Source organism: Acipenser ruthenus, chromosome 22 (genome assembly GCF_902713425.1).
Source record: "Acipenser ruthenus chromosome 22, fAciRut3.2 maternal haplotype, whole genome shotgun sequence".
In the NCBI taxonomy this organism is placed as follows: Eukaryota; Metazoa; Chordata; class Actinopteri; order Acipenseriformes; family Acipenseridae; genus Acipenser; species Acipenser ruthenus.
Window position 1 is genome coordinate 29,931,514 of NC_081210.1, and position 14,377 is coordinate 29,945,890.

Below are 14,377 nucleotides of genomic sequence, written 5' to 3' on the forward strand. Positions count from 1 at the left end.
CAGGTCCGGTATGAAATGTATATACATTTCTTAACACAGGGTGCAGTCCAAGTGGCTTAAACATCAGAGAGACAAAACTGGAGTTTCAGATTTCTAGTTCCAAAAAGGCTCGGACAAACCAAGACAACAAACTCACTCGGACGCCCTCAACTGTTACTTGCATTGAAACGATCTTATGGATTATTAAATGACAAACACGCGTTTATTTTGAAGTAAAGTTTATTTATTTATTTTTATTAACAATGCATCGTAATACATTTCATAGGGTCCGGAGATTGAAATATATAAAATCTGGTACACATGGCAGTGGTAACTGTATTTAAAACATTTGCATTCCAGGATCCTTTGCTCTCGATTAGCTTTAGGATTCCACAAAGTATTATTACACAATTAAAAAATCAATCACTAAAAACAGCAACGTTTCAAAGAGGAATGAGGGCTTCCTGAAACAGCAGGACCTACCCCCACAAGCTCTTTCAGAGTTACCCAGCACCTGAATATTGAAAGAAAAGGATCATTCAAAAAGAGCCGTTCCCGTTAGTCTGGCAGAGGGCATCAGTTTACATTTAAAAACAGTAGACACAATAATAAATAGCAATGGCACATTATTCACACACTTACACCCAGCACACAGTGCAGGTCCTCATAGAGCTGCTGCTGCTGCTGCTGGGGAGGACTGCCTGCCTTGGACTTGGACTGCCGGACCTTGAGTAGTGAAACTGTGAAATCACCAGCAAATTATTCAACACACTTAAACGCTCCTATCCCCTCACACTGATGTGGTGCTGCGATACACGACCTATCACATACAAGCAAACAGCAATATACTTTACAGCTTATTAAGCAACCCTTACTGTCTCATCATTAGAAACATTTAAATGGAATAAAAAATGATAATACAAATACAAATACTACCTAATTGCATTATGCTAACTATGATTTCATATATATATATATATATATATATATATATATATATATATATATATATATATATATATATATAATCAAGATAGTGTAGTGTGTATATATATATATAATCTGTGAATCGGATTTGTGCAATGACCTGTGCAAGTTCCAAACATAACTATAACACTTTATCACTCCTAAACTTTATCAAGGTGACCAGCAGTTTTATTTGTGGCAATAAGGATCTTTTTTCTAGTGAACGACTTTCTCGTAAAATAATGATTATGAGAATACCTTAAATAACTATCAGTTAGAACAGTCAAGTATTGAATCCAGACATAGTTGCCTCTAATACAGTACTGGCCTCTTCTTTTTCAGCATGTACTGAACAATAGCCTATAGGTTTTATCAGGTAGCATCAGCCAACCTCGTTTGAGATACACACGTACATATTACACAGAGACTGCGCCTCTTCTAGCAGACAGTGTCACCTTCAAAGGCACCAGATCATATGAAAGTAGAGGATTCTTAACAGTGGGAGCTCCCTGACTGCCCCATGTACTCCAGGGGAACTTTAACAGTTTATGGTTCTGAGAGTCCATCAGCGGCCATGTGGTGCCAGGGCCCAGGAGTGCTGGTTCTGCAGGGCCCCAGACGCGGTGCTGAGCAGTGCGCTCATCTCCGAGCTCACCTGCTTCAGGCAGTCGGCTCCCGACTCTCCCAGATGAACCTGCCTCCCCCGGAAGTGATATAAGGGATAGGCTGCGGGACTGGCCCCGCCCTGCTCCTCGGACCCAGCCGCCACGCTCCCTCGTGAGCCGGGTCTCGTGGGTAAAGCACGCTGCAGAGCGGGGGAGCCTGTGCAGGGATCTCCCGCAGAGAGACGGTCTTCTGACATGGCGGAGGTGGCCGCTGGGGCATCCCCCTGCGAAATTAGCGTTACGGATGTGGGCCTGCTCACGAGATTCAAGCCCGGCTCGCTTGCTCTTTCCTCCCCGTCTCGGAGGGCTGCTCTGGCCCGTCTGGGTGAGCTCAGGTCTGCAGGCTGCTCTTCAGCTTCAGCAAGGTTTGACCCCAGTCTGCCGTTCTGTATCCCAGCAGGAGCCTGCTCTTGAGGGCCCGGCTCTGTTTTGAGTTTCTTGGCCGTGCCGGCCTGGCTGGCCTGGCTGGGCTGGGAGGTGTAGAGCGGATAGGAGGAGTGCAGGAGGCTGGGCTGGTAGGGAGAGGGAGGTGGGGGTTCTGCACAGTCAGCTGGCCTCTTCACCTGGGCTCGCTTGCTCAGGTTCAGAGGGACTGCTTGTTGCTCCTCAGTGTTCGGCACGGACTCCCTGGGCCGCGGGGTCTTGCTTAGGTCTTGGGCCAGCGCCTCTGACAGCTTCTTGGTGAAGCAGCTGAGCTGAGCGTGGCCCAGAGAGCTCTTCATGAGCTGCTGAACCTGCAGGCTGCAGTCGATGTCCAGGGGGATGATCCTGAGGGGTGCCATGGGGAACCTGCCCTGGCCGACAGCGAGGGGGGCTCCGTGGGGTTTCAGGGCTGGATTTGGGTCTCCCGGCTCCTTACCTGGGTCTCCGGCAGTAGGTTGAAGGAGGACAAGAGTCTTTCTGGGCTCCTGAGAGACAGACCCGGGGCCCTCTGAAGAAGGCCCCAATCCGAGTCTGCTTCTGAGAACGTCAAGTGGGGAGAGACCCTCCGGAAGGGAGAAGCCCCCCACTGCAGGGTGCAGCTTCTGCAGGGCAGTGAGAGGGGGGATACTGTCGTCCTGCAGGCCCAGGGCCAGCACCCCCAGGGCAGGGCTGGAGCTCGTCTGCTGGTCCTGTATCCTCACGCCTGCACTGGAGTCCGGCTCCCATCCCTGGCCCTGCTCCTTTCCGACACTCTGCTTGCTGCTGTCTTTCGAAGCGCTCCCCGCTCTTCGTCTGGCCCGTTTCGGTCTTCCATTCACCTTCACTTCCACTCTGCTTTCCTGCTTGACCACCACCGGATCCTGAAAATAAACGTGTTGAAAAGTCACACCGGACCGTTCAGAGTAAGCGAGGAAGAACCCTATCCCTCAACTCGAAAAGGGCAGATCTCCCAACCCGGCTGGTAAGATATATATATAGCAGACCGTCACTGAACTGAACCGAGCCTCCCAGCTATAAAGCACCGATCCGTCAGCTGGTGATCCTTACAGAACAACTGGGACTGATCAGGGATAGAAGTAAGACTGCCATTACATAGCAGTTTGAGCCATTCCTGGTTTTGCTATGAGTTTAATGAGACACGCCTGAGCTTGTTACCCATACGCTGCGGCTGATCCAGCTTGTAGTAAAACCTGGAATGGGTGAAGTTGCTCTGCAATAGGAGTCTGATTTCCAGCCCTGCTGATCAGCCCGGATACATACAGAAGAATCGAGTTGCACTCCCACCTTCTTTGCTTTCTGGGGGGGCTGTGCTGCGGTTCTTTTCACCGGCTTCCCTTTCTCGTCGGCCGCTGCTCCAGCCCGGGGTTTAGGGAGGGGGGCAGGCTGCTCAGCTCCCTTCAAATAGCGATCGTACGCCAGGATCAGTCTGAAGAGCGGGAGAAACAAGAGGAGGAATGACGAGCCTGCAGCCCACGGCACCTGGGACTGTGTGAACCCATCAGAACGCAGAAGCTGAGCGGGATCTACGGTGACACTACTGCTAATGTTAGACCCGGGGTCATACCTCTCGTAGTGTCTGCGGGTGCAGGTGGCAGCGCTGGTGCTCCCCGGACTCCCACCCAGCTCATTGTAAACGTGTTTCCACAGCTTCTGCTCGGTCACCTACAGGAGGCAGGAAACATGCAGTGCTGAGACATGGAGACCTGAACTGCTCCCAATTCTATTCAATGACATCTGCTGGAGCCAGTGGTTAAACAATACTTATATAAACACACACACACACACACATTATAAACAAATATAAAAATACAGAGGCTTACCGTTTCATATCCACCCATTGTTTTGACAACTGAATACAAAAGGAAGAGATCAACTGAGGAAACAAAAGAAAAGAAACAAAGAATGTGAATCAGAAACAGGAATACTGCAAGCCTGATAAACAGCTATTCAAGACATTAATATTCCTCCAGTCAGAGACTGGGCTGGGTTAAACAGCCATTTCAGACATTAATATTCCTCCAGTCAGAGACTGGGCTGGGTTAAACAGCCATTCCAGACATTAATATTCCTACAGTCAGAGACTGTAAATCTTAACAAAATACAACATGGCAAGAAATGTATCTGCTATATTACAACATGGTAAGAAATGTATCTGCTATATTACAACATGGTAAGAAATGTATCTGCTATATTACAACATGGTAAGAAATGTATCTGCTATATTAGTAAGCAGGGTTCTTGCTGAAATACAAAGGAAAGCAGTTCCAATGGCAAGGGAAAGGGTAATAGCGCCATCTGTTGACTGAACTGGGTATTTGTTTTCATTCAGGCGGGAAGTCTGGCCAATACAGCACTCAACACACCAAGCTTTTTACTCCTAACTGTAAATTACTAAGACTTCTCCTGTGTCTACTATGAAGTTTATTTAAGGGTTTCTAAATTCAGGACTATTGTGTGTGTGATAGCTGTGTGTGTCTGTAGACACGGTGTTTAATAGTTGTGTGTGTGTGTGTGTAGACACTGTGTTTAATAGTTGTGTGTGTGTGTGTGTAGACACTGTGTTTAATAGTTGTGTGTGTGTGTGTGTAGACACTGTGTTTAACCCTTTGCGGTCCATTGTCGGACTGGGTCCGACATTGCAATTATTCCTCACAGGTCCTTTGTCGGACTGGGTCCGACATCATTATAGCAACGCAATAAACGGGTGTTTAGTCGTTTTTTCTCCGGAAAAAGCAGAGAAAACCATTCAATTGCCGAGTGGTAGCGACAGGAGCCGAGACAAGTCAGGGGGAAAAAAAAAAAAAAGGCGTATTTCATGAATAGTCATACATGGTATCAGGTATCAGATAATGGGCGTCCATAGTAAACAAGCTGGCTAAGTGCGTCAGCGCACTGAGACTATCATGGACATTTGCAGAGCTTTTTTCAGATGTTATAGTAATAAAATAATGACTTGGATCGCATTATTGAGGAGTTTGGTGATAAAACGAGTGATCTGGAGATGATCGATCGGTATGTACGACTATTATTATTATTATTATTTATTTCTTACATAGCTGAACGCTATAGCAAACGAAAGGCTGGGGCGGGGCTGGAGATGCCTAGTGTGTGCTTTGTTGATATGCAGGGCCATTTAAACCCGTTTGACTGTGAAAAAAAATACTTTTAAACAGCGCGTATAAAATTAACTGCGCGTGTGAAAATTAATTAGACCTGGCGTGCCTGACGCGCGATTAATAAATGGACCGCAAAGGGTTAATAGCTGTGTGTGTGTGTAGACACTGTGTTTAATAGCTGTGTGTGTAGACACTGTGTTTAATAGCTGTGTGTGTGTATAGACACTGTGTTTAATAGCTGTGTGTGTGTATAGACACTGTGTTTAATAGCTGTGTGTGTGTGTAGACACTGTGTTTAATAGCTGTGTGTGTGTATAGACACTGTGTTTAATAGCTGTGTGTGTGTGTAGACACTGTGTTTAATAGCTGTGCGTGTGTGTAGACACTGTGTTTAATAGCTGTGTGTGTAGACACTGTGTGTGTGTAGACACTGTGTTTAATAGCTGTGTGTGTAGACACTGTGTGTGTGTAGACACTGTGTTTAATAGCTGTGTGTGTAGACACTGTGTTTAATAGCTGTGTGTGTGCGTGGACACTGTGTTTAATAGCTGTGTGTGTGCATGTGTGTAGACACTGTGTTTAATAGCTGTGTGTGTAGACACTGTGTGTGTGTAGACACTGTGTTTAATAGCTGTGTGTGTGCGTGGACACTGTGTTTAATAGCTGTGTGTGTGCGTGTGTGTAGACACTGTGTTTAATAGCTGTGTTTGTAGACACTGTGTTTAATAGCTGTGTTTGTAGACACTGTGTGTGTGTAGACACTGTGTTTAATAGCTGTGTGTGTGTGTGTAGACACTGTGTTTAATAGCTGTGTGTGTGTGTAGACACTGTGTTTAATAGCTGTGTGTGTGTGTAGACACTGTGTTTAATAGCTGTGTGTGTGTGCGTGTGTGTAGACACTGTGTTTTGTTTGTAGACACTGTGTTTGCTCGTGCCACTCACTCTTCTTGAAGCCCAGGTGTGGGACCTTGCAGATGGGAGTGCTGCGGCCCCTCATGAAGCTGTGCAGCTGCTCCAGAAAGTGCTGCTCCTCGGGCTGGGGGAGCCACTGCCCCCCCAGAGCCCCCCAGTCCTGCTGCTCCTCCACACTGCCTGTCACCGTGTCCTGCAGAGCGAGCAGAGAGAGGTTAAACTCAGCAGAGACCAGCATATTAACATATTACAATACAAAATAACTGGAGTAAACGAAAGGTGATAAACAGTCTACTGTGTGTTGTTTATTTCAGATGTCATTGATGTGTTGGTTTCCTTTGCATGATCTCCTTTTGATACAGTCATTTATACAGGGATGGTAATGAGACTCCTATTGCATAGCAGTTTGATCCATTCCTTGCTTTACTATGAGTTTAACAATAAGACACACCTGAGCTTGTTACTGATCAAATCAAGCTTCAGAGCGAAAAAAAAATTGATATCCATGCAACAGCTGTTTTTCTTACACCTACCTTCATTCTCTCTATCCAGGCCTCCGATTGGTCAGGTGGTCCAAGCTCCGCCCCTCTCCCCTCCCTTCCTTTTCTCTTCCGGGGTCTTCCCTTCATGCTCAAAGAAGTGCATCCTGGGATTGGATTGGTTCAGTTAAAAAAAAAAAATCACGCATGCACACAAAACTGGCTGCCAGGGGCCAATGTGCTTTATGAGGATGAACAGATAACTCCCGATTCCCAGTGTACTATTTACTACACGCAGACAACACACAATTACTCCCAGCTAGGCTTCTAAGGGAAAACTGCATGCAGAATGTGTATTATCTGATTCTTTTATTTGTCCAGACTTCAGACCACCCAAAACATGTCTACATTCTTCTGTATATTTCACACATTTTGCCCCATTGTGTGGATCTCTGGCTCCAGAACTCCACACAATGGATCCGTCCCAAAGGACGTGTAACCAGGTCAGAGGGAGAGTAGCCAACTTTTATACCACTTCCTGTACCCAGAAAGCCTGAAAAAGGAAAAGTGTGAAAATGAAAACTCTGAAAGGATTGCTAACTGGACAAAACCCAATGGCTGAAATCAAGAAAACTTCTATAAACACACGCACGCACGCGCACACACACACACACACACACACACAGACCTACCAAACTCAGTCCAGATGCTGGTGTTGCTCTCCAGCGTTGGATGGTTGAACGTGTCCCGGCAGTATAGAATCCTGGTATTGTGATTGGTCACCCGTATCCCGCCCAGGGCCAACAGCTGTGGGTCCTTGAGGCTGGAGGCGTGTGCGACACCCTGCATGCGCTTGTGCATGGAGCGGAATCGACAATACTGCAGATAGCTCAGCACCTTCACACTCCCACCTGTAAGGGGAGACAGGGGGAGAGAATCCACCAACAAGAGAGGACTTCAATAACTGCTTCTATTACACTAGAATCCACCAACAAGAGAGGACTTCAACAGCTGCTTCTATTACACTAGAATCCACCAACAAGAGAGGACTTCAACAGCTGCTTCTATTACACTAGAATCCACCAACAAGAGAGGACTTCAAGAGCTGCTTCTATTACACTAGAATCCACCAACAAGAGAGGACTTCAACAGCTGCTTCTATTACACTAGAATCCACCAACAAGAGAGGACTTCAACAGCTGCTTCTATTACACTAGAATCCACCAACAAGAGAGGACTTCAACAGCTGCTTCTATTACACTAGAATCCACCAACAAGAGAGGACTTCAACAGCTGCTTCTATTACACTAGAATCCACCAACAAGAGAGGACTTCAACAGCTGCTTCTATTACACTAGAATCCACCAACAAGAGAGGACTTCAACAGCTGCTTCTATTACACTAGAATCCAGCAGTCAAATGCGTGTATGTAAAGTCTTAGCAGACATGGCGAGCTGATTAAGAGTATCTAACAAGCCCTGTCGTCTATCGCTGGCAAGAATGAATCTGTACTTCTTATTTCTTGTGTTTTATGTTGTTTGCTGTGGTGGTGGGAGCCTCTTGCCAGCTCGTCATTGGAAATGAGAAAGTGACTCATCTGGATAAATAAAGGTTTTCATTGATTGATTGATTCTGTATATTAGTGTAGCCCCTTCGAGCGAGTCAAAAACTTATGGGGGCTTCTCACCATTAGAACTGTTTCTAGCCCCTCCATTGCAACCCTACCTTGGGCACTGTCCGCAGACTGGACGCTGGCCCCCTGTGGCTGGTCGGACAGCAGTATCCCGATGCTGTCAGGGGCGCCGTCCTTCCGGGCATTCCGTTTCCAGCCGGACGGCTCCGGACACGCCCACTTCACCAGGTCCTCCACCCGGATCACGATCTTCTTAGAAACAGCAAGCACCTCATCCTGGGGAAAACATCCATCCAGACAGACGGTCAAATAAACGCACAGGACATAAAGAAATGCTCTCCAATTCAAAGACAGTGACGTGGGAATCCAATGAGAGTCTTTGGTGCTCTTTTGAGGTTCAATCCAGAACGGTGAGTCCATAAACATTTTGAAATCTAGGCTAGGTGTGGATATTTAGATTGGGAGCTCTTTTTAATTTGGTTTATATATAATGCATATAGTGCCTAGGATGCTTGTACTGTGCATAAAAGGCACTATATCCATGACACTGGTATAGTTTAGTAATCTACTGGGTGGGAGTAGGTAGAGAGATTTGGGATTGTAATTTACAATGTCCTTAGACCTTGACCTTCCCTGATCCCTCCCCCACCCTAGCCTTTAGAATGGGTGCCGTGATGACATCACAACACCACACCTCCCCCCTCCGGGTCATCAGAAAGTAACACCTGTGTATTGAGCTCACAAAGGAGAGGCATCAGCGAGACAGTCTGCTATCCCAGCGCGAGACAGCAAGTCCCATTGCCTGAGAGTCAGGGGAACAATGCACCACTGTCTCTGTTCTCAAGCTATTGTGTACAGCAGGCTGTGGAGACAAAGGAAGGGTCACCTACATACAACAAGAAGCAGTGCCAAAACTGAAGCTTCTCCGGTATCGTTCACACCAACGAGTCATTGTGTGAAAAATAACCACACACAGAAAACTGAAGTTTGGTCCCATTAGCCCGCCGTACATTGAGAGGCTTGCGCAGGGAGTGTCCGAAGGTCAGGAATCCCTGGCCTGTAACCCTTACACTGCTGGGATGCTCCATTTCCCATTCCTCAAGCGTGTCTTCCTCTTGTTTATGATGGGCAGCCACCACTGTGACACGTATCACCAATCTGTACACAGCGCAGTGGTGCAGGAGAGGCTGGGGGCTTTGTGACTGTGCATTGTCTTTGCTCGGGTCTGGACACACACACACACACACACACACACACACACACACATTAAATCATGACTGCAAATTTCAAAATGTTTAAATAGTAAACCAGGATAAAAGCCCTAAACGCCGTACTATTTTACCAAGCGTTTAAACAGAAAAGGTGCTTCTTCATGCACAGAGATCTCCTCATCGGTTTTCATACTTTGCTAAACATTTGTTTGGGGGGCCGCACCAGTTGCTGCACTGCAGATTGTTTCAGTGTGTCCAGGGACTCCCGTGAGGAGCCGAGGAAGAGTGTGCAAGAGAGGCTCATCCCAGCCTGATCCTTGAGGCAACGCACCACACATACACAGAAACAACGCCACGCTTTTTAACAACGTCACTATTAATCCCATTCAGTGCCACCGTCCACAGCTCAGGACAGACACTTTGTAATGTTTTGGAGCGTTATTTTTACCTGGCATCTGCCTCTTATTTTAATGTTCTCTTTAACTATGAATTAAAATGAATTTGGTACTTAATGGGTTAAGATGTAGGCCTGCATTTTGCCACTATGAGAAACTTGCAGCACACAGTGTAAAACCAGGACCCTGGTCTTTAAAATTATAAATACTTGAAATATAAAAACCCACTCAAACCATCCCGCCGTCCTCCCCTTACCTCTCCGTGCTCGTCTGATCGGCCCTTGGGTGTGTCCTCTGGGAGGAAGTAGAGTCTGGAGCTGGCCAGCAGGTGGTGCTGTGCCTGGTCCTCCCAGAGCAGTGTGAGCTCGGCGAGGCACACAGGCTCCTTCGGCCCGCAGCGCACGAAGTAGAACTCTCCAAGACTCCACACGGCCGGACACCTCGCAGCCACGGCTCCACGGCAACTGAACGACTTGTAGAAAGCATACGTGCCACGAGCGCAGCACGGAGCGCCCAGCCACTAAAGAAAAAAATAATGTGAGGAATTGATACACAGCAGTGTGCAAATAAATGAAAACCTCAAGATGTGTCACTGATATTCTTTATATACCTGAAACACAGGGCTGCCATCATCAGGGTCAGGGTCAGGGTCAACTCGTTTTTAAAATCAATTCCCAATTCGACTACAACCCTTTGAGCCAATAGAACAACACACCCAAAGGAAATGTCCAAGCAAGCAAGACACAACGTGGTCTTAACATCAGGAGCGCTGTACCCCTCCACTGTGTGATGGCAGTCCTGGCTTACTGTCCAGTTTGTTTGGCCAGTCTAGAAGAGCATCAGTAACCCACTGCTACCACTGCAGTATTAGAATGTTATGCGTGTCATCGCCAGACAGTATCGTGCACTTCAGAATCCAAACTGAAATTGCATCTCCTGTGTTCTGTTCACTTTATTCATCTCCTCATTGGTTAATATGGCAACTGCTTTCTGAATAGAACGCTACTTATCTATGTATCTATATATAAAACATGCTGCATGTATTCTGGTAGAGCTGACACTACACTGATCCCCTGTTTTTGTACAAATGATAACACTTTAAGACTGTGTGACCTTGGCCAAACCATCTTATTCTGATTAAATATTATAGCAAAGGACAAAAGCACAACAGTGTACATGTGTGTGTAAGGTAATGTACAATTCATATATATATATATATAATATTTCAGGATGTTTCGTGCAGCTACACCTCCTTTCAATATATATATATATATATATATATTTTTATAGATAGATAGATATATAATATACTGTATATAAGTTTTTTTTACATGTGTATGTATATTGTACTTTGTGCACCTTTACCATTACTTGAAAGGTGTTCTATTTGTATCTTGTACTAGCCTACAGATGCCTTGACCAGACTGCACCCAGCTACCTCCAGACCCTCATCTCTCCCTACACCCCCACTCGACCTCTCCGCTCCGCCTGCACTAGAAGACTAGCTCTACCTCCGCTACGCTCCTCTGCCTCCAGAGCCCGCTCCTTCTCCACCCTTACTCCACAGTGGTGGAATGACCTTCCTACAGATGTCAGGACTGCCCAGTCCCTGACCACATTCCGGCGCCTCCTTAAGACTCATCTCTTCAAACAGCACCTGTAGAACTCCTCTGTTTGTATCCTGGGACACTATCACCCTTCATGTAAATGTGCTTTATTTTGCTCTTATCTGCCCCCTATTTTACTGCATTTAATCCTGTACTTCAGAATACTGTAATCTGCCAAGTGTTTAACCTGTAGTACTTTGTATTTAATCATATCCTGATGTAACTATCACTATTTAATCATACCCTGATGTAACTATCACTATTATCTGCTGTATTATTGAATTGTGGTTTGTCACACTTGTACTTTGCTTGAACAACAGTTATTGTATTTCTTGCTCTTATTGTATTACTTGTATTGTAACACTTGAAATGTATTTGCTTACGATTGTAAGTCGCCCTGGATAAGGGCGTCTGCTAAGAAATAAATAATAATAATAATAATAATAATAATAATAATAATAATAATAATAATAATATTTATATATACATATATTATTATTATTATTATTATTATTATTATTATTATTATTATTAATTTATTTATTTCTTAGCAGACGCCCTTATCCAGGGCGACTTACAATTGTTACAAGATATCACATTATTTTTTTACACATTATTAATATAAATATATACATATATAAAACGCTATGTTTTAATTAAAACATTACATGACTAAATTATGCAACTATAAAAACCATGTTACCGTGCTCTAAAATATGACCGACATATTTTAATGATTTGCAAATACTTGCACTACAAAATTAGAACTATTGAAACATTTTTAGTAGGCAGAGTAATCTGCTTATATCACATATTCCTTTCTTCGTGTAATCGTGTAAGTACGGCGTTATCCGACAATAACATTTCACCCTGATCAAGTCACAAGTACAGGCTCGACCGGCCGTGCTTCTCGGAAGCACACAAATAAATTACAAATTCCACAGAGAAAAAAAAGGCCAACCACTGCTTTTAACGCTCCGCCTCGTCATTTCAGAAAGGCTGCAACTTTCAAATACACGCAATATGTTTAAAAAAATATATCTTAAAATAAAATAAACAATAATAATACATTTAAAAAAAAATACAAAACAACTATAAAATAAAAAGGGTTTGATAAAAAAAAAAAGAAATTCTACCTAAAAACGATTCTTAAAAGCCCAAATGTCGAAACACGGTTTAATATCGCAGCTTTGGTGGCTGTATTGCACATTCAGCATTAAAAAAAAAAAAAACGAACAAAAAAGTAGCGATCAAGTTTCTTGTTCAAAATGATATTTGTGTTTGATATAGAAAAGTACGCCGGGTGGGGGCGGGGGGGAGACACAGCATTCGACACGACACAAATACGTTATTAATCATTAACAGCAAAATATCGTATTGAAAATATTGATATTTAAAAAAGAAATATGAAGAGAAATCAAATTGCCATCGATATAAATGTTACAAATATCGCCACCGGACAGTTTCACCCCCCCGAACTCGACAACAAAAAAGAAAAGTCACCCCCTTTCTTTCTCCAGCGAAGTTTACATTTCAAACGTGTTAGTAACAGCCAATCCCGAAATATGAGAAAACACGACTTGTTACTTTTTTAATTTTACTGAAATGCTGACCCAGCGCGGCGATCGAAGTGTACGTGTTACGAAATCAATTCCATTCGCTTTCGATTCATCTAAAGTGCGTGTGTAAGTTTAAATGCTGTTCTGTTTTATTTTAAAATAATCTACATTCTGTATTGGTTTTACCTGGACTGCACTCCGCTCCATTGCTGCCCAACATTCCCTCACCCCCCCTCCCCTCTCCACGGACTCCTATCGAATTACACAGCCGGGTTCTCGCTACGAAACAAGCAAACACCGCACACAACAAAACGCGTCTTTTTCTTTTTTGTTAAATTAGGGCAGGATATAGGTGTGGCCACAGAGGGATTGAAAAATACTAGTTACTGTAAATATTAATGTATACTCAAATTTTTTAAAAGCCTACTAAAATAACCCTACGTATATATTTCTGTGTGTGTGTGTGTTTTAAATATAAGTAACCAGACAGCAGAATCACTTTTTATTTATTTTTTAAAACGCAAACGTGAAGTTCACGTTGCCGTGATATTAAATCGCTGAAACAAAGCCAAGGCACGTTTAGGAGACCGAGCATGCGTAAGATAAGCAATGTAATTGTCCCGAAGTTTATATACATTTGCTTCCTCTGGCTTGCTGACGTTTTTCAAGCACGATGCTGCAAGTCATTGTGGCTGTGCGCGGTGTGTGCCTCAACATGCAGCGGCACAGTGTATCGGACTACAGTGCTCAGAACCACATAGAGCACACACACAAACTAATACCATAGAGGACACACACAAACTAATACCATAGAGCACACACACAAACTAATACCATAGAACACACATACAAACTAATACCATAGAGCACACACACAAACTAATACCATAGAACACACACACAAACTAATACCATAGAGCACACACACAAACTAATACCATAGAGGACACACACAAACTAATACCATAGAGCACACACACAAACTAATACCATAGAACACACACACAAACTAATACCATAGAGCACACACACAAACTAATACCATAGAGGACACACACAAACTAATACCATAGAGCACACACACAAACTAATACCATAGAACACACATACAAACTAATACCATAGAGCACACACACAAACTAATACCATAGAGCACACACACAAACTAATACCATAGAGCACACACACAAACTAATACCATAGAGCACACACACAAACTAATACCATAGAGCACACACACAAACTAATACCATAGAGCACACACACAAACTAACACCATAGAGCACACACACAAACTAATACCATAGAGCACACACACAAACTAATACCATAGAGGACACACACACAAACTAATACCATAGAGCACACACACAAACTAATACCATAGAGCACACACACAAACTAATAGCATAGAGCACACACACAAACTAAC

At 44.2% G+C, this 14,377-nt stretch overlaps 1 protein-coding gene across 1 annotated transcript; it reads right to left on the minus strand.

The window, feature by feature from the left end:
- Nucleotides 1-983: 983 nt before the first annotated feature.
- LOC117431189 (AT-rich interactive domain-containing protein 5B-like) lies at nucleotides 984-13,260 on the minus strand. Its single transcript, XM_058996460.1, has 10 exons — nucleotides 13,132-13,260; nucleotides 10,036-10,299; nucleotides 8,266-8,449; nucleotides 7,233-7,451; nucleotides 6,595-6,707; nucleotides 6,092-6,254; nucleotides 3,854-3,906; nucleotides 3,598-3,695; nucleotides 3,318-3,459; nucleotides 984-2,893 (listed from the first exon to the last, which is right to left on the minus strand). Exons 1-10 carry the CDS (start codon nucleotides 13,150-13,152, stop codon nucleotides 1,511-1,513), a joined length of 2,640 nt encoding a protein of 879 aa, XP_058852443.1. The 5' UTR covers nucleotides 13,153-13,260; the 3' UTR covers nucleotides 984-1,510.
- Nucleotides 13,261-14,377: the final 1,117 nt, after the last annotated feature.